This window comes from Sciurus carolinensis, chromosome 3 (genome assembly GCF_902686445.1).
Source record: "Sciurus carolinensis chromosome 3, mSciCar1.2, whole genome shotgun sequence".
NCBI classification, from domain to species: domain Eukaryota; kingdom Metazoa; phylum Chordata; class Mammalia; order Rodentia; family Sciuridae; genus Sciurus; species Sciurus carolinensis.
In genome coordinates this window covers 165058633-165081872 of record NC_062215.1, presented here as the reverse complement: position 1 = coordinate 165081872, position 23240 = coordinate 165058633, and the positions used below count along the sequence as shown (strand labels likewise).

The window sequence follows — 23240 nt, the reverse complement described above, 5'->3', positions numbered from 1 at the left end:
CTGGTGATTCTGAGTTTTTGAAAGGTAGGAGTGGGGGGTGGGGAGTTGACCCTGAGGATGAGGTGCCTTGTCCTTGCTGGGGCCTGCATTTCCTTCTGGGGAGCCAAATCACAAGTACGCCCAGCCCAGCCCCAGCCACCGGCATATGCTAGGTCACACACACACTCAGAGATTCTTTATGCCTCTTTATTTCAATTTTGTCAGCACTTTATAAAACCAGTCTGGAGGGAGAGAGGCTTGGGAAGGCTCCCTTCCCGCCCCCACCAAGCTCAGTCAAGCTCTGAAAGTTCTACCCGCCCCCTGTGGAGAGGACTCGGGGAGGGGTTGGTGCAGGGGGACTGGGAGCTGGGCCAGACCTGCTGGGCTGCCACTCCCCCTGCCAAGAGGGGAGCTGGGCCTGGAGAGGAGGAAGTAGGACTAGCCCAGCACACTGAGTCCCAGGGATTTGCCCTCTCCTGCTGACATTGGCTCTGGGACCCTGGCTGTCCCGAATCACCTACCCCTGTAGCCCCACCCACCTTCTACATCTGTACCCCACCCCCACCCTGTCTTCCCTAAATATATACAAATGTACAGAGGGTTCCACCCTGCTGGGGTGGGCTCCATCTCCACCTCCCTCTATTCCTTCCTCCCCCTACACAGGGCCTGTGGTCTAGTCCCCAACCCCTGCTGGGCACCAGCCTGGGGGTGGGGAGACCCTCCTGCAGAGCAGCAGAGGCAAGGATCAGGTGAGAGCGAGAACTGAGTCCTGGCCCTCCGTGAGCACCACCCCCTCCTCTCAGCCCTGCAATGCCCCAGGTCTTCTGTCCTAGGAGCAGGAGGAGATAATACTGAGGATCCAGAGAGGGGTTCCGGACTCCTGGGTCCTTTCTAACAGCACCATCCTAGCAAGCGAAATCTTCAAAGAGGCCTCCTGGGGGGCCGTGGGGGTGGTGGTGGTTGGGGAGCAGGCTGCTGGCGCCCCCACTCTCAGGACAGCCCCGGCTTGGACAGGGACTCTGCAGGATGAAGAGGGAGCAGGACAGGAACTTAGTGACGGCCTTTCCTTGACCCCTCAGATCCTTCAGTGCCCTGAAGAGAGGGCACTGGTTGCATACTCTTCAAGCTTGCCCTCACCTGCTCCTTCAGCTCCTGCAGCCCCAAAGTGGAAATGCCTCCAGTGGAGGTTCGCAGGGGGGTCTTAGGCCGCCGCCACACCCGCTTCAGTCGGTCCCAGGACACCTTGAGGGTCAGAGTGGGGAATAGCAGCAGGCTCAGGAAATTCAGTAAAGAGAGGGCCAGCTTATTCTACTTGGTGCCCAGCAACTCCCAAGATCCCACATCATTCTGGCCCAAACCCTTCTGCTTCCTTGGGTCCCTGGGTTCTTCCAGCCAGCCAGGCCCAGTTCCAGCTAACTGCCCAGCCAGATCAGCTCCACCAGGAGCCTGCCCTGCCCAGCTCTGGGTTTCTCACATTCCTTGCTCCTAAATCCCTTGCCTCATAGATGTAGTCAAGGATCTCCAGCAGCGTGAGGATGCTGGCCCCGATGAATAGGCCCATCTGTCCCCCGAGGTCTCCTGGGGAGCAGGAGGGCAGGGTCAGAAGGAGCAGGCTGGGCTGGTCCACCCCATGGGAGCAGGGGCAGGGGCCAGATCTCACCCAGCAAGGCTGACAGGCCATAGGCTGCTCGCTGCTCCATGGCTTCAGAGGTCAGGGCCTCAAAAAAGACGTCAAGGACAAGGAAGTTCTCCCTGTGGAGAAAGGAAACAGTTTAGGTATCCATGTGGGGCCACTCTTCCTGAGGAGGCAGCTGGCAGTGGCACCCCAACTCTAGAAGATTCTGATCTGAAATCCTCTGTGTGCTGGGGAGCTTGTGACCACCCTCTCAGACTCTTAAGGTAGAGGTAGTTCTGGATATGTTAGCTTCATATTTTGAAGGGTTGGCAAAGGCCCAGGAGAGCTCCTGACTCCTTAAAGCAGCGGAGTCTTCCTTATGCCTCTGTAGAACCTTCAGTGGTTCCCTCTAAAACTCCTCAACTTTCAAGGGTGCCAGGATCTGTTCCGATGTGTCCTCTTATCCAAACGCTTTTCTTCTCGGCGTCCCTCCACACGGCCTCGCTGCTGCCCAGGCTCCTCTGGGCACCCACCGCTCCACAGTTTTCCAACTGGGATGCCTCCCCTCTCTCCGCCATGGTTCCAAACTCAGAGCCCTCAAAGGCCCAACTCATGCCTCCCCTACATCCCTTCCCCTGCCAGGGTCAGAATCAGCAACAACAATCAAACATGGCTTGTTCCAAATTGTGGCAGGTAGGTTTTTTGTCGTATCATTTGTCCCCACCACCCAGCACTGGGCCTGGCATGCAGACCACGCTCAGCATTTGTTGACCGGCTGGCTGTAGGGTCACTCATCAAACACAAAGATCCAGACCACTCCCAGTCTCCACCATGCAGCAGGTTTGTTGAGGGCAGACCCCCCCACACACACTTACACACCACACAGCCCACGAGTAGGCACGTACCGTATGTAGGTCTCATTGCGGTTGTACTTCCTTGCCAGGTACCGGGCTGAGCCCCTGTTGGGGATCCTGACCATGGAGATTTCTTTTCCATAGCGGGTCAGGTTGCAGGGGGTAGGGCAGAAGCACGGGCCCTCAGAGCCCCCACCCAGGGAATCTGCAACACAGAGGCATCAACTGCAGTGGGGCAGGGTGGCCCACAGGCCCACTTGCTGCAGGGAGGAGGCACCGGGGCTGTCCCTAGGCAGGCACGTCCGTCCACCCTAAGAGCTGGCCCTGGCACTTCCTAGAGGACACTGGTCATAAGTTCTTGCTGGGCCAGTTTTAGAATACCCAAGAAGGCAGGTGTAGGCAGAACCCTCCCATAGGCTTATCCCTCTGCCCCCACCTGGGACAGAGAGGCCTCGTGCTCAGCGGGAGGTCAGAGCCCATCTGCAAACCCAATCAACCACGAGGCCTCAGGCACACAAGTAAGTGTGGAGAGGATGTGAGGATGGATGGATGGACAGACAGACAACAGAACAAACAGGCAGACAAGATGTACAAGCTCACTGTGCTGCTGTTTCTCCACATGCCCTTTCAGATCCATTCTCCTCTCCCTTGTTCCATGCCCAGGAGGCTGATTTGCCAAATGAATCACCTAGACTCCTTTGCCCTCTGGCCTTGAATCAGGCAGGTCAGAGGACTCCAGGTAGGAGATGCCAGGGTGTTACTTCCCCCAGCTTCCTGACTGTCAGACTGCAGGTTGGCAGAGGTTGTGTTTCCTCTTCACCTGGCCAGCTGCCATCAGTCTGCCCCAATCTCTCTGTGTGCTCCATGGTGCTCCCTTCCTCCCTGTTTTGAACCTGGGAGAGTAAAGGCTCTAGTTCTGTGGACTCTCACATCCCTCGTGTCTCCGTTATCCCTGCTCACACATCTGTTCCTTCATTGAACATTCTTCAATCAACCCTTGAATGGATGCAGGTAGTGTGGAGGTCAGAAAAATCTGCATGTGCCAGTCGGTCACCCAGCCTCTCAAGCCCATCCCCAGGGTCCCATCACTTCTGGATTATTACAATGAGCTGTGGCCAGTGCCCCCACTTCAAGTCCTAACAGACTCACCTTCGGAAAGTTCGATGGCATTCCTGCCTTGCCTTAAGCCTTCATTGGCTTCCCAGAGACTCTCCTTCCTGCTCTGCTTCCAGCCACACTGACCTTTCTCAGCCCCAAACAAAGCACACTTGCTGGTGGAAAGGTCTTTAGTGCACACTCATTCCATCGCCTAAAACATGTCCTTTGCAGCTGGCTGGCTCTCATGCACCCTTCAAGCCTCAGCTATAATTCACTTCTCCTAAGAATCTTCCCTGCCCTCCTGGGCTGGGGCTGTATGACCTCCTTGGGACCTTGTCGCATCCGAGGCTCCCTGTCCCCAGTGTCCACAGCCCGGCTGGGCTGTAAGCTCTGCAAGGGCTGGCCTCTCCCTCTTGCTCCCACTCCCACTCTAGCACCCAGCAGGAATGTAAAGTTCTGGAGGATGAATGAATCAATCGATGGGTGAATGGATGGGTGAGTTGCAAATCAGGCGAGACCTGCCGACAGATGGGGTTGCCTGGCCCACACTGACAGGCAGCAACGCATTCTTCCTGAGACGGAGAAGTCATTTCACTTTCTCAGAGAAGGTGAACTCGCTGGCTGAACCAAGATTGGAAGCCCAGCAGTCCCAGTCCTGGGCTCTCTGCAACCCTCACCCTGCTGTCATCACTTACCCAAGTGTCTGCACCTGCAGAGGTTCTCAGACACCCCTGAGGTGTGGGATAAAGCTCAACTCCCAGGAAGAATCCTCCAGAGAGAGATTGAGAGAGGAGCCAAGACAGTGAGGGGAAGGGTGTACAGAGAGATGGAAGAGGGTGATGGAGAGGTGGGGGAGGGGGGAGGCAGCACGGACCCAGTGTGTGGTCGGCACACTCGATGTAGATATTTGGCGGGCAGATGGTCTCATTGCCTGAAAGGAGAGAACATTATTCCTGGAATCTACAATCCCTTCCTCTCCCTCTCACCATACATCCAGTGTGGGCATGCGCACACATATGTACACGAATGCACGTTTGCATATATACATGCACAGATGAACCTACACACACTCCTGCATATAAGCATGGAAATGCATGCATGCATATAAGCACGAAAATATGCATCCTTGCACACACACTTACACACATTTGCATACAATGTATTTGAGCACATGCACATAACGCCCCAAAATACACAAGCACACAGCATGTATATAAGCACACGATGCACAAATACATATTAACACGCATTCTCAAATGTCTATGTAAAAGCATGCAGAAGATCCCAAGCATGTAGACAAGCACGCTCACATGGCTTTAAGACTCAGGTACATGTAGTACACCTGCAGGTGCCAGAGCACACCTCTCCACCCCCAGAGGTTCTGGAGCCTGGGAAAGTGGCACAGAGGAGCAGCTGGGGTGGGGTGCCTACCTGGCATATGCACCATCCGGCAGTGGCAGCGCTGAAGCACAGCCTCCTTTTCACAGCGCAGCCGGCAGGCAGACACGCTGTAGGCCGAGTAGCCCTGCAGCTCAGGCTCCCTGAGTTCACTCTCTGCCCGGCAGTTGCCCCAGGGCTGGGGCAGATAAGTCAGCTGCAGAGGTGGGGCATGAGGGGTCAAGGCCAGGAGTCCTGGCCAGCCCTCCAATGCCCACTTCTTCGAAAGGATCATGGGATCTGGTGGGCTGTGAGCTTCTGGAAGGCAGGTCTGGTTGGGACCCCTTCTGAGCATGGAGGCCCAACCACATGCCCAATCCAAGACTAGCTGGGAGTGCTCACCCTCTGTTCTTGGCAGGACACAAAGGTCTGGAAGCCTGGGGACACACCAAACCCCAGCTGGTGAATATAGGGTGGCTCCTCTTGGCTGTGGATCTGCACCCGGATGCCTGCCTCAAATGATGTCTCATCTGCACAGCAGAGATGAGGATCTTTGGAAACCTATCCCAGACAAAGGGCCCAGGCCCCAGTCCCCAGATTGGCCCTTGTCCCTTTCCCGCCTGTATACTTGTTTCCCTCCAGATGGGCAGGTACTCCTCCTGCTGGATGTCCAGCATGATCTCCAGGCCACTGCCCATGCCCCCGGCCCGACTGGGCAATGAGCTCTGCGGATCCGCGTTGAAGGTGTAACACTTGCCGTAGCGAGTATAGACCTGGAGGACAGGGTGAAAGAGGAGGAGCTGAGACAATTCCAAAGTCCCTATCCCTATTGCCCCAAGGCCACACCTGCCCCCAGAGGCCTCCTCTGTCCATTACCCCAGCAACTGAAGTACAATTCAACTCTCTCCTGAGCACCATCTTTTGTACCACTGTCCCCTCTTCGATGATTAAAACGCAGCTCCAATTCACAACACATCAATGCCAGAACTCCTGATATCTTCTCAAATCCTGCCCCCCACACCATTCTTTCCCAATAGAGAGCTCCACAATTGCTATTCGGTCTTTCAAGTGAGGATCCTTGAAATCTCCATCTCCCTCACCCCCACATCCAAACCTACGTGAGTCCCCAGTCATTCAGTTGAAACAGAATCCCTCCTCTTTCCTTCTTTCTCCAGTGACCCCCCCCCCTCATCTTCTAACTGGTCTCCCATCATCCATCCCTTCCCCTCCATCCTCCGCACAGAAGACAGAACACTTAGACACCATCAAACCACCTGCTGGCTTTTACTATCTGCATCCCACACCATCATGGGATAAACTTCAAATACACACAATAAATTTTATTTTAAAAAACAATAATGGATTCCCATTTTTCCAGAAAGTTAAGTCAAGCTTCTTTTCTAGCCTGAAAGTCTCCATGTGATGTGACCCTTGCCTGCCTTACCTACCCCTCTACCCCTGGATCTGTGACAAATTCAAACATCTAGCCCTCTTTTTCCCCCTCCAGTCTTCGTTGTTGTTGTTTGCTCTTCTGGAACGTGTGGGCACGCACATAGCTCTTGGCATAGCTGTTAAGCCTGAGCTTAGGCATCATGCTCACACACCACACACCTATGTTCAGTTTGTTGGTTTGCTCTGGTAGTTACCAAGACCTGAGATGATATTGTTCATCTACCTGTCTTCCTGACCATTGTCCACCTCCTCACCACCACCAGAGCGTAGGCTGCATAGGAGCAGCGAGCCTGCTTTCCGTCTCGCTCTTCTTCCCCAGTACCCGGCACAAGGGAAGCTTTAATAAGCAGTTACTGCAGAGCGAAGGCCTTCTCCCTATTCCTCTGCGGAGAGTTCTCCAGAATGGACACCAGATGGCGCTGACGACCCGGAGATGGAAGCCGAGCTCAGGCTGGGGATTGAGCCACGAGTTGTGCGGCTGCTGGGGTGGGAAAGCGGTTGAGGGAGAGGTGGATTCTCGTTCCTCCTGCCAGGCTCACCCCACAGAGACAAGCCCCTGGGTCAAACCCATCACAGGCAGCACCTTCCCTGGGGGCAGGGGGTCAGCGCACTCAATCACGCGCTCGCCTCCCCCTCCCTGCTCCTCGGAACATGCTCACACTGTAAAAGCTGGGAGAAATGGCACGAGGCTGTGTTTAAGGAAAAGCTCTCCTGGAGGCCTCGCTGCAGAAGGAGAGGGTAGGAGGGACAGAGTTGGGTTGAGGACAATGTAGTGCAGACTTGGCAGCAGGGCGGGGTGGAGTGCGCTCCAGAGACACCCCCTGGGTCAGAGTTAAGTCCTCCCTCCCTTGCTGGGTTAACCACCCAGCTTCAATTCTCCAGGGATCCCACCTGCTCCTCCCCATCATGCAGTTAGTTCTTCCATTATCCGGGCTACCCTGCCTAATTCCTAAATCAAAACCACACGCATAACAAGTACCTTGGAGTTTACAAAACGTGGCAACATCTACTGCTGCTCCATCTCATCCATGCGGTCACTCTGGTTTCAGGTAGGTTTAATTATCTCAATTATTACAGATGAAGAAACTGCAGCTCAGAGAGGGGAAGTGATTTGCCCAAGGTCACACAGCCAGTGAGCAGGCATGGTGGAACTCAGCCCATGCAGGGCTCTGGCTGTTCCCACAGTCAGTTGCTGGCATCCCCACCCCAAACCTCCTCCGCCTCAAGATCCTTCTTGACTCCATCCAGATGAAATGAGACTGGATGTGTCCCAGTGTCTTTTCTCCTGTACCTCTTTTCTTTCTGCTCCACTCCTCTGCATCTCCCACCTTCTTTCCCCTCCATATCTGCTGCTTTTGAGTTCTTCACCTGTCCCTCCCCAGCTTCTGCCTTCCAGTCCTTGACACCCCTATCACCCCTGCTTTCATCTGTGTCCATCTGAGGGGTTGAGTGGGAGCCCAGGCAGTGTGCTAACCACTTAGCATGTTTGGTTTATTGAATCCTCACAATTACTCTATGAGGTTGGTATTATTATCTCCCCATTCTCCAGATGAGGAAATCAAGGCTCAGAGAATTAGGCTGATAGGCCAAGGTCTCCAAGATAAGTGCCTCTCAAACCCCAATGTGCACACAAATTACCTGGGGACCTTTTTTATTTGTCTTTTTTTTTTTTTTTTTTTTTTTTTTTTTGGCGGTGCTGGGGATCGAACCCAGGGCCTTATGCTTACAAGGCAAGCACTCTACCAACTGAGCTGCTATCTCCCCAGCTTGTCTTGTTTTTTGATACTGGGGATTGAACCCAGGGGCACTTTACCAATAAACTACATCCCCTTTTTATTTTTTGTTTTGGTTTGTTTTGTTTTGAGGCAGAGTCTCACAAAGTTGCTTAGAACCTTTCCTCCCAAGTCACTGGGATTACAGGCATGTGCCTTGTGCCCAAATGGCTACCTGGGGACCTTCTTAAAGTGTAGATTCTGATTTCATAGATGGGGTTGGATTTGGACAGAGCTGAGTTTCCGTGTTTCCAACAACCTGCTGACAACACTGTGAGAAGAAAGATGCTAGGTGAAGGGGTAAGAGGTCAGCAAAACGGTCTGACCGAGACCTGTGCTCTTACAACATGTCACCAGAGGTAGGGGAACCCCACAGTGGGTGGGTGCAAGATCCCTGGAACCCTGGTGCAGAAAAGGCAGATGGAGGGAATATGTAAGTATTTGCAAAAATTTCAAAGTGAGCAGGACGTGGTGGTGCCTGCCTGTAATTCTACTACTTGGGAGGCTGAGGCAGGAAGGTAGCATTCGAAACCAGCCTGGACAGCTTAAGGACACTCTGTCTCAAAATAAAATAAGAAGGGCTGGAGATGTAGCTCAGTGGTAGAGTGCTTGCCCAGCATGAGTGAGGCCCTGATTCAATCCCCAGCACCACACACATCTCAACCTGCCCAACCTTATACTATTTCCAGCCAAGAAGATGCTGGAATCAGCTCTTGCTGACATAGCCAGTTTTGAGGGCATGCTCCAGTTGAGAGGATAAACGAGGCCTGGACTGTGTGGGGGGCCCGGGTGATGAGCTGTTCACTCATTTTCCCTCCACACTCATACCACCTTGGCAGAATCCTAACTGTCAGGCAATGCCAAGATCTTTTGGAGTCTTGACCTCACCCATGAATGGGTGGGTGAATTCCCCGAAGTCCTGCCTCCCTCTTGGCATCCTCAGAACCCATCAAGATTTGCAGAGGAGAGGTGAGTGACAGAGGAAGGCAAATGCCATCAAACACTCCCACTTCCTACGGGGTCCTCTGATAGGTGCTTTTGATCTGTTTTCTTTTGAGCCTCCAAGGAAGCCACATGAGGTAAGTGTTGCCCCCTGTTTAGTGATGAGGCAAACTGAAGCTCAGAGAAGAAAAGGCACTGGGCACACAGCAAGTAAGTGACAGACAAGATGGAAATGGAACAGACCCATGTGAAGGCCCAGAAGGTGCTCACGAAACACCTGGTTGGTGGGTGGGTGTTCAGTGAGTGAGTGATTGCTGGAGGCTCCTGACCCTGAGTGGGGCAGCGTTGGAGGGACACACGCTACAGGATGGTCAGTCAGCCCCACACAGAACGGAACAAATCCCTGGCTTGGGAAGGGGGTGATTACGTGGCACATGTGCCCTTGAGGTAGTTGTGCAGTGGGCGAGGGGAGTCACAGGGAGGTAGAAGTAGTCCAGGCCTAAGAGGGTCACTCTGCAGGGAACGAACAACAGACAGAAAAGACCAGGCCACCTGCACAGCCCAGGTCAGGCCCCACTGCTGGGCAGAGCACAGCGTTGCCCCGGAGACAGTCCCTGGCCCAGGCAGCAGTCGTGGGGCCGCCAGCTCCTAAGTGGCAGAACTCCGGTGGCAGCACAGCCCACAGCTTCCTCCATGGAGACGGCACGGCTGCTCGGCCACAAGGTCCCGCTGCCAGTCCACTGCGCCCTCCACACGGACTGACCTGGAAGGAGGGTGTGTGTACAGGAGTTGAGAGTCCACGACCCAGTTAGAGGGGAAGGTCCCAGGCCAAGAAGTGTCCTGACGGCAGCGGGCTATCTCTAGATCACCCACACCGGCGCTGAGCCGCAGCACCTGTTCCACTCTCAGATCCCTACCACCTCCTTTGGTCTGCTTCTCCCTCCTCTGGGCCTGGGCGTCCAGGTCTGACCCTACCTGGAGCATGTGGCCTCCCAGAGACCCCTCTGGGCTCAGGGTGACAGCTCCCCAACAGGACTCTCTTGGATCCCCTCTACCACCTCCTTTCTGGTCAGCCCTCTGCCTGTCCCTTCTGACTACCTCTGTCTCCCCTACAGAGCTGGCCTGGAGCCCAGCCTGAGTCTGCCTCCCCAGCCTGTTTCCTGATCTTGTTCTGTCTCTCCAGTGCTTCTCTATCCCCTGGCCTATCTGCTCCTGGCACCTGATCAACTGTCCGTCTGGACTTCCTCTGCCCCTGGCCCTCTGTTGGCCTGTCCCTCCCCCACCTCTGTCTTTCTCTTACATTGCGTGGTCTCTTTGTCCTTTGCTCTCTGCATCTCTCATTTGCTTCTCTCTCTGTCCATCCCTTAGTCTGGTGCACGGTCTCTGGCTCTTCTCTTCCTCTGAGATTTTTTCCTGGACCTGAGGTCGTCCCCTGCAGGTGCCCCATCCCCTTCCTCTCCTAGCCCTTCTCCAGGTCTGTCTGAGACAATGATCAGGAGTTGGGAGTTGGGAGCAATCTGTCCAGAGCTTGCTCCCCTGAGTGATGGCTTCCTTCAGCTCCCTGAGCTCCATCTATCCGCAGCTCCCATTTCCTCAGATAGCTCTCCCTGGCTGGCTGGCTGGCTTTCTCCCTGGGCCCTCCCCAGTCCCTCATCCTCCCTGCAGTCACAGGGCCCACAGGGTTAATAGGCAATTAGCAGGGCCAGGGCTCAGAGCTGTGGGGGAGAGGGCCTTCAGGAGATAAGAAGCAGCCAGGAGCAGCGAAGACCAGACTAGGCTAATCCCAGAGCTAATCTGCAGCCCAGGCTTTATCTCCACCACCTTCTGGGCACCCTGCTTTTGCCAAGACCCTGGCACCCGCCTTCCCACTCCACTTTTCCGTGGTAGTCCCTTCCCCCAAATTCCACCAGCCCTCCTCTGATGAGTCCACCCCCATGCCTCTCACTCAGGCCCCGTGGAATGAACTCCCTTACCCCTGCAATGCCCCGGGGTTCAGAGTGGGCCTGGGGAAAGGGGGTACATCTGCATCCTGCCCGTACTGGGTCTAGCACCCTGCAGTGGGACAGCTCCCAGGCCCTGGCTTTACTCAGGAGTGACCAGGATCAAAGCCTTCTCCTTCTCTATCCTCTCCAGGAGCAGAGGAAGAAAAATGGCACCAACTCAAACTGGGTGTTTGCACCAGTCAGAACTTCGCGGTCACTCAGTCTAACCCCTCTTTGCACAAGACAGAAATAGAAGCCTTAAGATGGCAAGCTCCAAGGAGCTGGGGATGTAGCTCAGTTGGTAGAGTGCTGGTCTTGCAAGCACAAGGCCGTGGGTTCAATCCCCAGCACCACAAAAACAAAACAAAACAAGATGGCAAGGTCCATATCAAAGTGCACACACAGAAAACTGACAAATTCAAATCTGGAACCTACTCTCCCCTCCTCACAAAAGCTCCAGCATTCTCCACTCATTTCAGCCACGTCTCTGATTTCAGTAAACGCTGGTCCCAGCTCCAGCTCTACCATTAACAGCTTGTGACCTTGGTTAGCAAAGTGATTTATCAACTTCTCTAGACCTCAGTTTCCTCATCTCTCAAGTAGGGACAAAAATACCTGTTTGACATTTCACAGGGTAGCTGTAAGTCTCAAAAGTGACAAAAGGCCAAGCATGATGGTATGCACCTGTAGACCCGCCCACTTAGGAGGCTGAGGCAGGAGGATTGCTTGAGCCCAGAAGTTCAAGGCTAGTCTGAGCAACAGTGATGTCCCATCACACACACACAAAAGACATTTGTGAGATGAAATTATATACATGTGGCCTCAATATTAGTAATAAGGGGGTAATAGAGACCAGTATGCATCAAGCTAGGGACAGGAATTGCCCATTGGATGTCATGCTGGAAATAGATATATAGAAGTCTCATAACACAGGGAAAGGAGCACAGATTTTTGGAGCCTGACAGAAGAGGGTTCAAATCCTGCCTCTTCCATCTATCTTGAACAAAGGATCTTGGGTGCTTGATTTAACCTCTCTGAGACCTAGCTTGCACATCTGTAAAGGGGAGTGGTAATTCATTCTAAGGTGAGGAGTGAGGATTAGAGACAAGTTCAGAGTGATGTACAGTAGGTGCTCTAAGAGCAGGAAGCCCATTTGGGAAATGGAGCTTCCTGCCAAGATGGTATGGTAGCTTTGATTTGGATCCCCACTGGGACCATCCTCACAGGGCAACATACCGCTTGGTAAAGGCTTTCTCTGGAATTTGGGAGCTGCTCAGAGGATGGAGGTCTGTCAGAGAGAAACCCCCAGGCTCTGAGATGTGGTTCTCCAACTAGCTGGAAAGTCTAACCTAGTTTACCTCCAGACCTTGCCCTTAAATTCATGGGATTTAACTGCTCTGATCTTCCATTTTTCATCTATAAAATGGGAATCAAAATAGGTACCTGTCTGAGGTGTTATGAAGGAAGAGATAATTACATAACATGTTAGCATAAGCTAACATTTAATGTGTGCTTACTCTGTGACAGGCACAGTCCTAGGTATTTTATATAAATTTGCTTGTTAATGCTGACAAAAATGATAGGAGGTATTCCTATTGTCTCTGTTTTACAGACAAGATAATAGAGGCACAGATAAGGAATCTGCCAGGGTCACGAAGCATGGCAGATCAGGGGACGAGGCAGTCTGGCTCAGAGTCTGCACTCATAGCCACTGTACAACACACACCTAGCACACAGGTGCTCAAGGAGTGGTATGGTGGATGTTCAAGCAATGCATGTCCCACACTATTGGTTAAGCCTATACAATATGCCAGGCACTGAGCTTGGTGCTGGGTTGCATCCTAGAACAAAATAATCTCTGCCTTCAAGGAATTTGCCATCTGACTCTTAGGCATTCATTCATTCAAAAAGTGATGCGCACCTGTACTACATGCCAGGTATATTCTAAGTGCCAGGTCAACAAACAGGAAGAAAACACAAGAATCCAACAATCATGCATAGATAGAGGCTATTAGCTGTCGTCCATGCTATGATGGGGCCCAGACAAGGCCTCTGATGGTGGAACAGGACCATTTGGAGAGCTTCTTTGAGCAAGACCACAGGCCTACCTTCCACTGTGCAGGAGGGGCATGGGGATTATGCCACAGTCAAGACAGGAGAATACACTTGCCCTCTCCAGGAGACCTGGCTCTCATGTGCGTAGTGTAGGTCTCCATTACCTTATGGTCAACAGCCCCTAGTCCCCACTGTCACCCATGTGCTTTTCAAGGACACTTCCTCCCCAAGGTGAGTCTAAGAAGCAACGGTCCCTGTGTTTGTTTAAATGTAAATGTGAACATTTTGGTGGAAGGGAAGGAGGACTGTCAAAGCCTAGAGCTTTCTGAGCAAGGAGCTCAAGCGGTGGAAGAATGCGCGTGGTCCAGGAAGCGCCAGTTTCCAACCGAGAGGAGAAAGCGGGACCAGGACCCAGGTCAACGGTTAAACCTGTTCCCCTGGCAGCTACGCTTAGGCCTTAAGCCCTAGAAAATCAATTTTTTCAGGCGAGAATGTTTTTAATTGGTTACGAAACCCTTCCCTGACCTCCCCCTCCCATGCAAAGTTGTCGCTGAGAGTTGTGCGGACACGGTGGGGTACACACCCACGGCCCGGCGTGAGTGCCTGTACCTAACAAGGCAGAGGAGGCTGCGGGGACGCGATGGGTGGCTGTGCGCCCTCCAGGAACTCCGACCCCCAGTATCCCCGCTCCTGTCCCGCACATACCCCGCGGAAGCCCACGCCTGGCCCACCCGCAGCCGAGGGCCGCACCCCTGGGCCGCGGTCCCCGCGCCCGCGCGCGCTCCTGCGGGGCAGGCATCCATCACCGCGCCAGCGCCCTCCTCCCGTCTCCTCCTCTCCTCCGGGCGGGCGCCTCGGCTCTCCTCCCTGGGTTTGCCTCATTTGCATTCCCCCGGCTCCCGGCTCCTCGGCAAAGTGACCTCCGCGCACACAGCAGCGCCAGAGGCTTCCACGGCGGAGGGAGACACCGTCGCCCGCCGCCCGCCGCGGCCGGGGAGGGGACGAGGGGGCGGGAGCCCGGACAGCCCGGAGAGGGTCGCGAGGAGATGCATGCAGAGCTGGGGGTGGCCGACGGGCCTGGGGACAGCCCGAAGGCCTGGTGCTAAGGGGCACCGAGGGACGCGGGTGGGATTTGAATCCGCGACCTCAGGTCCCTCGTCGGGCGGGAATGAGACGTGGAGATAAGTCGAGGCTTGGGAAGCTGAGCCCCAGAAACGAAACCCCTGCTTGGAACCCAGGGGTCCCAAATACCGAGTTTCCGTGCTCCTGCACCCCCGCTGGGGAGGGGTCAGCGCCACGGAGCAGTCGCCCTGGGGTCCCAGCCCTCCGGTGGGCCTCCCCAGCCCCCGGCCCCGCTCCCCTGGCCCGCCTAGCCGCCTCCCCTCCCCCCGTTTGGTATTTACACCTTTCACACATTTGTAAGCTATTATCCTGTCCACGCTTAGTCACCGCTGAGCCAAGCGCCACGGATTTAGCTCCTTTAATCTTTCCTCCTAAATCAATCCTCCATTTCCCCTTAATCATCCCGTGGCTCCTCTCTGAACTCTCGCTGCTGCCTCGGCTGCCGCAGCCTATGCCTATCTCTCTGGAACTGCTCCCCCTCCAACCAAAACGAGTGTCCCAAGGGCACCGTGAACATTTGAGGGGTGGGTTGGATTTCCAGCGCTGCCAGTCCCCGAGTCTGGGGACCAAAGGAAGAAATACAGACACCCCCACCACCTTCCTGGAAAACACAGAGAATGAGAGTCTTCCTGTCGCCATCCTCAGGGTCTGTGTTCCCCCCACCCCCATAACACACCCAAATCCGCTTCCGTGATTTGCCAAAAACAAAAACCACCACCACAACAAAATACCCTGGTAGGTCTTCTCCCTTCAGGCCTCCCGCCCACCGAGCCGGCTGTCCCCACCTCCTCTGCCCAGCTGCTTAAAGGAGGTGGGATGCAGAAGAACCTGGAAGGCCTGGCAACACTGCTAACTCCCCAGCCAAGGCTGCCCTCTCCTCCTCCTCCAGGGTGCATCTGTCCTGAACCACCCTTAGGCTCCAACCCCCACTCACCCTCCCCCTGTCCAGTAGGACCCACTGACCCACTGAATCGGGCCTCAGCAGGAATAACCTTGAGGCTGGGTGCTCTCCGTGCTCCCTGGAGCCCTACATTCCTGATCCTTTCTGCCCCCAGTCCTGAGCTAACAGAGGCAGCCCTGCCACCAACGACAAGAGGGAGCAGATTCCTTCCAGGAAGCTGAGGGGCAGGAATGGGTGTCCAGGAAGGAGTACTGTAGGGAAGAAACAGGGAGGACAGGAGGGGGACAGTACGTGGGGGCCATTTCTTCAAATGCTAATCAGCATCTTCCGGCAGTGCCAGGAGAAGCTGAGCTGATAATGAGCCCAGCTCAGGGCTGATTCCTGATTAATGAAGAGGCCACAGGGCTGCTGAGTGGGGCCGGGTGGGGCTCGTCCCTCATGACCCTCCCCACTGCCCTTGCAGACCAGCCTTCTGTGACAGTAACAGTCTCTGCCCTTTCCTGCAGGACAACACCACCCAAATCCTGGTCCACCAACTCCACTGTCAAAGAAGCCAGACTGAGGGCGCCCCCTGCAGGAGGGTCTGAGGGGCAAGCAGCCAGGGTCCAGGAGTAAGAGGTAGGCAGAACCAGTGATCACACTGGGTTCTGGGTGAGTTGTAGGCAGCCCTCTGTTTTTTTAAGTCAGTAAAAGTTTTATTAAAATAAGCAAGATTTGGAGCTTCGTTGGACAAAAAGTAGAAGACTTTTCAACACTGGGCACCCTCACGTGGAACAACAGTTAACTGGAACGGAGGAGCAGCTGCCCCTTCAAAGCTAAGTAATCTCTAGTTCTCCCCAGACCCCACCCTTCCCCACTGTGCACCCTCCCTGACCTGACTGCCTGGCTCCTGAAGGACCTGAACTAGATGTTGAACTCATTGTGCTCAAGGTTCACACCTTGGAAGACGATGGTACAGAGGAGACAGGGCATACGGAATGGGAGTCAGAGTTAAGCTCATCTGGTATATAAGAGGCTTGGACCAACCCCAGCAGGAATCCCCGAGACCAGTTGGGAATCCTTCCAGAGCCAGCGGGGCTAGAGGTAACCCTTAGGCCCTCAGACCCAAAGGTAAAGAATGAAGTCGGGATGGAGCATGGAGTGGCCACTCCCATGGCCAAGGGCAGGGGGTAGAGTGGGGGAGCAGAGACTAGCAGTACTGGTCTGACCACACCAAGAAACTGAAGGGGCTAAGGAGGAAGCTGGGTTGGAAGGAGGGGATTGCTGAGGAGCCCCACATGGGGATCTGGGGCAGCCAGAGAGAGAGAAGGCTTACATGCTCTTCCCTTTGCATCAGAGCTGCCCTGGGTGGCGGCTGGGTAGGGCTGGGAGAGGAGGGAGGAGGGCAGGGAGGGGGACTGCCCAGCTGGAAGAGGCCTTGTCTAATTGTGCCTGATTAGTAGAGAGGAAGAGAACAGGGCGAGTGATTAATAGTCACGGCAGTCACCAGCGTGTGGGGAAGGAGTGCTGGGAGGGGGAGGAGAGCCTGGGAGCCAAGAGGGGACGGGGACAGCGAGGCACTCGCAGGCCCTCTCCTCCCACCCCTCCAGGAATTGTCTAAACCCCTGAGGACCCCATGAAGAGGGCTTGGGTCCTACCCATCCTTCCATAGGGACTCTCCCCCTCCCCCATGCCTTAATTTTCCCAGCAGTGGAATGGAAGACAAAAGGCCAAGGTTTGGTCTGTACCTGGGAACAAAGGTGCCTTTGCTTGCTGGGTCTGTCCAGATATCCCAGTGCCCCAGGCACCCTCCTCAGCTAAACCTGGGACCTCAGCCTGGAGAGTAGATTATAATCCGCAGCCATTCCGGTATGTCCTTGATCCCAGTTCTAATTCCAGCCCTGCCCCGGCCAGGCAGTCTGAACCTCATTCCTAGAATCATCCAGAGACGCACTGTCAAGACAGCAGCCCCTAGCCACACGTGCCTAATCACGTTTCATATGCTCATCAGCCACGTGTGGCTAGTGACTACCATGTTGGACAGCACAGACACAGGACATTTCTGTCATCACTGAATGTTCTTTTGGCTAGCACTAACCTAAAGTGTCTGCTCACTCCTGCACACGTGCACGTGCGTGCCTATTTGGGAGGGCTGGATCAAACGGGAATGCTACAATGCACGGACGGGGGCGTGGGCCCTAGGGTCACAGGAGGGAAGACTAGGTGATGAAGAGTAGCGACAAGGCCAGAGCAGGGGTCCGAAACCAGTAGGTGGTGCTGTGAACAGTCAGGTTAAAGCTAGCCAGGAGCAGGGTTGGCGGCGTTTCTGACAGCTGACACTTGCGGAGTGCATAGGATGTGGGTGCCAGGCAGCGTGCTGAGCTCTTTACGGGCATCTCTTTAATCCTCAGAACAACCCCAAATGTTTAGGTTCTAATATCCCATTTAATGAATACAAAAATCGAGGCTCACGGAAGCATTGTTTTAGGTCCCCCAAAGTCACCCAGCTGAAAGGGTAAAGCCAACGTTCCAATCCACACAATCGGGTGATTCCAGAACTCACACAGTTGACCCTTCCAGGGTACAATCCCCAGCTAAGAGGACATGCTGAATTTTAGAGCCACCTTTGCCTTGTACAGCCAGAGATGATGGCGAGGCGGAAAGGGGGATGTCTGCCTTCTAGGAAGCGGGCAGGCTGGGCGTGAGCCGGGTAGGGAAAGCGGAGCTGGAGCTTGGAGCACAGGACCGGGGGAGCAGGTGGTGGTAGGAATGGGGAAGAAAGGGAGAACCGTCTGCAAGGTGGCAGGGGAACACATAGGTGACAGAGAAAGTAGGAGGTATAAGTGGGAGTGGATTGGTGTGAGACTAAGCGTGGCAGGGAAAGGGAAAGAGGAGGAGAGCTGGGGACTAGCTGCAGGAGACAGTGTGGGAAGGGAGAGCACCCCAGCCCCGGCATCCTCTTCTCTCTTCCCCCTGTCTTCCCTCTCCTCCTCTCCAAGCTGTGGCCAGCCTGCCTCATCCCTTAAGCCTCCCCAGCCCTCTTCAGCCCAAGTGGCCTCTCTCTCTGAACTCAGGTTCTTACTATCCATGCACCTCATCTGGCAATTAATCCTGGCGCCTTATGACACTGCTTGCATGGCTGGTTAACTCTTGCATGGTTGCTTAAGCTTCTGAGCATCCCTGTCCCTGCTCTACCACAGGACTGTAGGCTGCTTGAGGACAGGGACCAGGGACTAGGCATTCCCCTCTTTGCTGCCCCCACAACTCCAAGCAGGGAGCCCAGCACATAGTAGGTGATACCAAACTCCATAGTGATGGACTGATTGGGAATGAGTGAGGGGCTGTTTGGGAGCACGGGGTGAGAGCAGTTGCAGTGGTAACAGAAGCAAGAGCAGCAGCTTAGGGGACTGGGGGAGGGCGCATTACCAGGAGTAAAAATAGGCTGGAAAATGTGACATTTATTAACTTGGATTCCGGAGGAAAGGTCACAGCAGAGTGGGGAGTGGGAAAGAGGAAACAGGGAAAGCAACAGAAAACACATAATAGCCCCTTACTGAAGCCTGTCGCTGTCACTGACCATTTCACGACCCGACCCACTTGCTGGCATGTTCCCCACCAACTGGCTCAGATACCCATCTCCCCATCACAGATCCCCCAAATCCCCACATGGACTCCATGTCCTCACCACAGAGACCATTACAGACCTCATGTCCTCACCAAAGACCTCATGTCTTCGTATCCCTTCTCCAGTTTTGCTCAGATGACATGCCCTCATCTTCTCCCGAAGCCCTGGAACATGGGGCCCACCCCAATCTGTAATTCCAGACCCTGGTGCACATGCAGCAGGCTCAGCCTGACAGTGCCAGATGCAAGGGAAGTTACACTCAGCAGATGGGAACGGGGTATGGGCATGAGGGTATGAATCTAGGTTGGGCATGGGTAGAAGAACCCCAAAGGGGATCCACCCCTTAATGCTCACTTCGCCCCTCCTCCCCTTGTTATTCTGCTGCAGCCCCAGAACTGAAACCCACAAACTTCCATCCTTCCTTCTGCAGCCCCAGGGTAGCAAAGGGCCTATGGGAAATCCATCTTCACTCCTCCGAGCCCTTCCCAGGATTTCCAGGGACTCACCAGCTTTGATCAGGGGACTCCCGGTCCCTGTATTCTCCAGGCACCTCCTCCCTCCCTGGAGGCTGGGCAGGAACCCTGACTCCCTCCCTTTACTTCCTCAGCCCCCCTCCATCTCTTTCTCCCCTTCCCTCCCACCGATATGTCATTACCCTTCCCTTTTCCTGCCCACCCCCAACAGGGGCCTGAGACACAAACTCCTGCTGAGCTTGCTTAGGGACACAAAGACCCCATTGATTTCTGCCCCAACAGCACCTGCTAAGACTGGACACCCCACCCCCCCAATAAGGAGGGGTGAGGTTGCAGGACAGAGGAGACCACGAATCCTAGAGGCCACATACTCTATATCCTACCTCCTCCATTGGGATTTCCCAGACCTGGCTTTGGGGAGCAGTGAGTTTTCTTAGAAGACAAGGTGTATAGCCAGACAATGGACCAATGTCCTCTGACTCTGCTCCCAACCCAATCCTCTCCCTCCTGGCCCTCTGTTGCTACCTAATTGCCCCCATCCAGAGGTAGGAGGCCCCAGACAGCAATCATGGTAGGGGCCAGGAACCTGGTGGAGAGCATTTCCTGGTGACACTGAGGCAGCGAGTGAGTGAAAGCTTGGGGTTGGGGGCTGGGTCATGAGGAGGGAAGTCCCCATTGCTGCTGGAGGCTGGGCCTGAGTGGGCACCATGTTGACACCACACATTCGCACCTGCATGGGCACTGCATGGGCACTGCATGGGCAACCAGGAAGAAAACACAGACACACAGTGCTGGGAGTCATCTGTGGACTGGGGACAGGCATCTCAAGCACCGTGAATAATAGATAGCCTGTGACTGTGGGTGAACGGATCGCTGATAGACAGACAGTACACCAGACACACCCCCCGCACTCACACACCTGACTGTGGGAGTGTGCAGGGAGAGCAGCCCGAGCCGACACTCCACTCCCAGCGAGGGTACATGTGTTTGTGTTCGTACATGTGTGAGAGATGGCGCCAGCAGCCCCTGCATGGAGAACGGGGAGCAGGAGGCAGATGAGGGGGTGTCGTGAGGTGAGATGGCCCTACGGCATGACCCCATCCTTGGCAGCTAAGAGTTGGAATATGGGCATGGAGATGAGTAGCTCTCTGGGTGTGTGGGTGTGTGGGCGTGAGGTGTGCACAGGAGTGTAGTGACAGGGACACTGAGTGCGTGTAAGAGGGAGTGTGCAGGAAACTGTGTCCCCGAGCAGTAGGAGTGTGTGTGCGTGCGTGTGCCAGCACTGAGGGTGAATTATGCACATAGAGTGAATGAGTGATTCTCAGTGTAGGAGCCAGAGCCGGGCAAGGGAGCAGCCAGAACAGGGGACGGAGGGGGGCACCGGCAGGCGAGGCCGGGAGGAGCATGAAAGAGGGATGTGTGAGGGTATCCGTGAAGGGGGGCAGTGAGAGACACTGGCACCCAGTGTACACGAAGACCGACCATCTCTACCCAGCCTGCCAGCGAGGCCAGCTCCCCAGAAGGCAGCCCCGAGTCCCTCGCTAGCCAAACCCCCCCAAATACCCCTCCCTTTCACCTTCATTTGGTGGGAAGAAGAATCCAGTTGCTCCAGAAGAAAAGGGGAGCAAGAGCAAAGTGGGGATCAGTCCGTCCAGCCTTGGGATGGTACATCCCTTCCCTGCTGGCTGACCAGCTTCAAGACCCCTGGGCCCACCCCCAGGCTAGCCCCTGACCCCCAGCCCTGGGCACTGCAGCAGCAGCAGGACCAAGAAGAGGAGCAGCAGCACCAGGGTAAGTCCCTAGGACTGTCCACCGCTCCAGGGCTGGGAAGCCAGCGGGAAACACCGGCTGGGGAGACACCAGGCCCGCCTCTGGTGGCGGAAGGAAGGGAAGCCCTACTGAGGATGCCCTCACGTACCACCCCCGCCCCGCGCCAGCCTCACCACCCCAGGCCAGGCGGCCCAGCTGGCAGAACTCACCACAGAGAAGTTGCTGGCGGAGCAGTGGTGCCCACTGAAGTTGCAGCTCTTGAGCATGTCGGCAAGCTGGTGGCCAGTGCGGTTGAGGATGTCTACCATGTCGGGCTCTGGGTAGCGCAGGCCGGCAGCACGGTGCCCATCCCGGTCTTTGGGGGGTAGCCCTGTCAGATTGGCCAGGTGGAAGATGTCAGCATCGCTGAGTGCTGAATGCCGGAAGCGGTTGATGTTGCAGAGGGTGACAGCTGGGAAGCCCGCCACTGGGGCAGGGGCAGCGGGGTCCATTGCCACCAGGTGAGGCCGGGTCAGGTAGCCCCGGGCCAGGCCAACTGCCTGGTACAAGAAGGCAGCCAGCGAGGTGAGTAGAGCCAATGCCCACAGGGTTCTGCGCAGTCCACGGGGGCCTGGGCCACAGGCCCGGCCCAGCCCATGCAGAGTGCTGGTGCTGGCAAAGGTGGCCAGGTCCCGGGGGGCTGCTGCCCCTGGAGCAGCCCCCAGGAGGCTCTGCTCATCCCCTGCCTCCTTCTCCTTGGGTTTCGCATCTTCCTCAGCAAATTTGATTTTGCACACAATCTCGATCGGCATCTGTCCCCGGCTGCTGGGACTGGCCAGAGCCTCCCTGCCCCTGTCCCTCCCTGGCCAGCAGCCCTGGTGCCCTCCGGAGTGGCGGTGGTGGCAGCGACTGCTCTTCTAAACTCAGGGCAAGCAGGAGGAGGACAGGGACAGGGTGGGGGCCCGAGGTGGGGGCGTCACTCCCACTCCCAGCAGCTCCGCAGCCCTGGTGCTGCTTCTGCCGCCGCTGCCTCTGCTGCCGCTTGTCTCTCTCCTCGATCGTCTCCTTGTGGCTTCCCTTATCAGCACCAGCACAGCTGTCAGCCCCTGCGTGTGTCCCTGCGAGCGAGCGAGTGAGCGAGGGAGCTAGCGCTGCTCCGCCACGCCGCGCAGCCCCAGCCGCTCCGCTCAGCATGTGCTCCGGAGCCCACCCCGTGCTTAATAATTCAGGACATGTCAACAGCGTTTCACCGGCGGCATGGGCGGCAGGAGCCAGGCCAGGGGAGGGGAAACCCCTGGTCCAGGACAGGGATCCAGGGATTGGGGCTGTCCCCCAAAGTCTTCCTACACCCTAGACACTCATGGGGAGCCCCAGATGTCCCACTCCCGGGGCACCCAGGCAAGAGTGCAACACCCAGTGTGCTCAGCCTACTCTGCCACTTTTCTGAACCACACCCCAGGACAGGTCAGCCAACTCTGTCCTCCACTTCCCAGCCTCCCTGACTCCTGACTCCAGCCAACACCTGATCCCACTACAGGCTCACAGCAGCTTCCAGAAACTCCTTGAGAGAGCCACTTGTTTGAATGAGGGAGAGGAAGGGAAGAGAGGGCAGGCGAGACAGGCTAGGGGACAACTGTGACTCCACTAAGATTCTAGCTTCCCTAGAGCTTTGCTATTGACTTCAACACCCCACTGGACCCCTGCCCCTGCTCCAGGAGACTGGCTCCCTCTCTCTCATCTTGACCCCAACCCCACTCTGAGCCACTCATAAGACTGGAAGTGAGGGCGCCCTGGCTGACTTGCATGTCTATGGACACTTTTACCCTGAATGTCCCCCAGGTCCCTTGCCACAACCAGGCTGGTGGGGGGTGGGGAGGTGCTGGGGAACAAGCCAGGGAGGAGAGGGGAGCTCTCTAACGGAGTGAATGAGCCCAGATGGAGGTTTCCTAGGGAGGGAGAAGATGTGCTGGGCTTCCATGGGAGAGAATGCCATCCTCAGGAAACTAGTGCTGGGGTGCCCTGCCACCTGGCAGATAGGGACAGGGGAACCCTGGGGGACTGTCCTATTCCTGTGGAGGGGGAAGTGGGCACGTGGGCTGTCATCACAGGCAGGGGAAAGAGGCCCGGCTGGCCGGCCAGGAGGGGATGCACTGGTGGCCCCCAGGGCGAGGGTGGCAAGAATGGGTGGCTTGTACTGGGCGGGGGGCGGCATGTGAGAGTGTGAACCCTTACGGGGGAGGAAGCACTTGTCCCCTGGAGGAAGGG

At 55.7% G+C, this 23240-nt stretch overlaps 1 protein-coding gene across 2 annotated transcripts; it reads right to left on the bottom strand.

Moving 5' to 3' along the window:
- Positions 1 to 629: 629 nt before the first annotated feature.
- Positions 630 to 21802, bottom strand: Asic4 (acid sensing ion channel subunit family member 4). 2 transcript variants are annotated; one of them, XM_047546039.1, is made up of 10 exons: positions 21206 to 21787; positions 5552 to 5696; positions 5326 to 5453; positions 4978 to 5140; positions 4421 to 4477; positions 2500 to 2653; positions 1640 to 1731; positions 1478 to 1557; positions 1117 to 1221; positions 630 to 998 (listed from the first exon to the last, which is right to left on the bottom strand). In XM_047546039.1, the coding sequence occupies exons 1-10, from the start codon at positions 21785 to 21787 to the stop codon at positions 885 to 887; spliced, it is 1620 nt and encodes a 539-aa protein (XP_047401995.1). In that variant the 3' UTR covers positions 630 to 884. The 2 variants fall into 2 exon arrangements, with proteins under 2 accessions (XP_047401995.1, XP_047401994.1); XM_047546038.1 differs by lacking the exon at positions 4421 to 4477 and having other exon boundaries at positions 21206 to 21802.
- Between the last annotated feature and the right edge of the window lie 1438 nt (positions 21803 to 23240).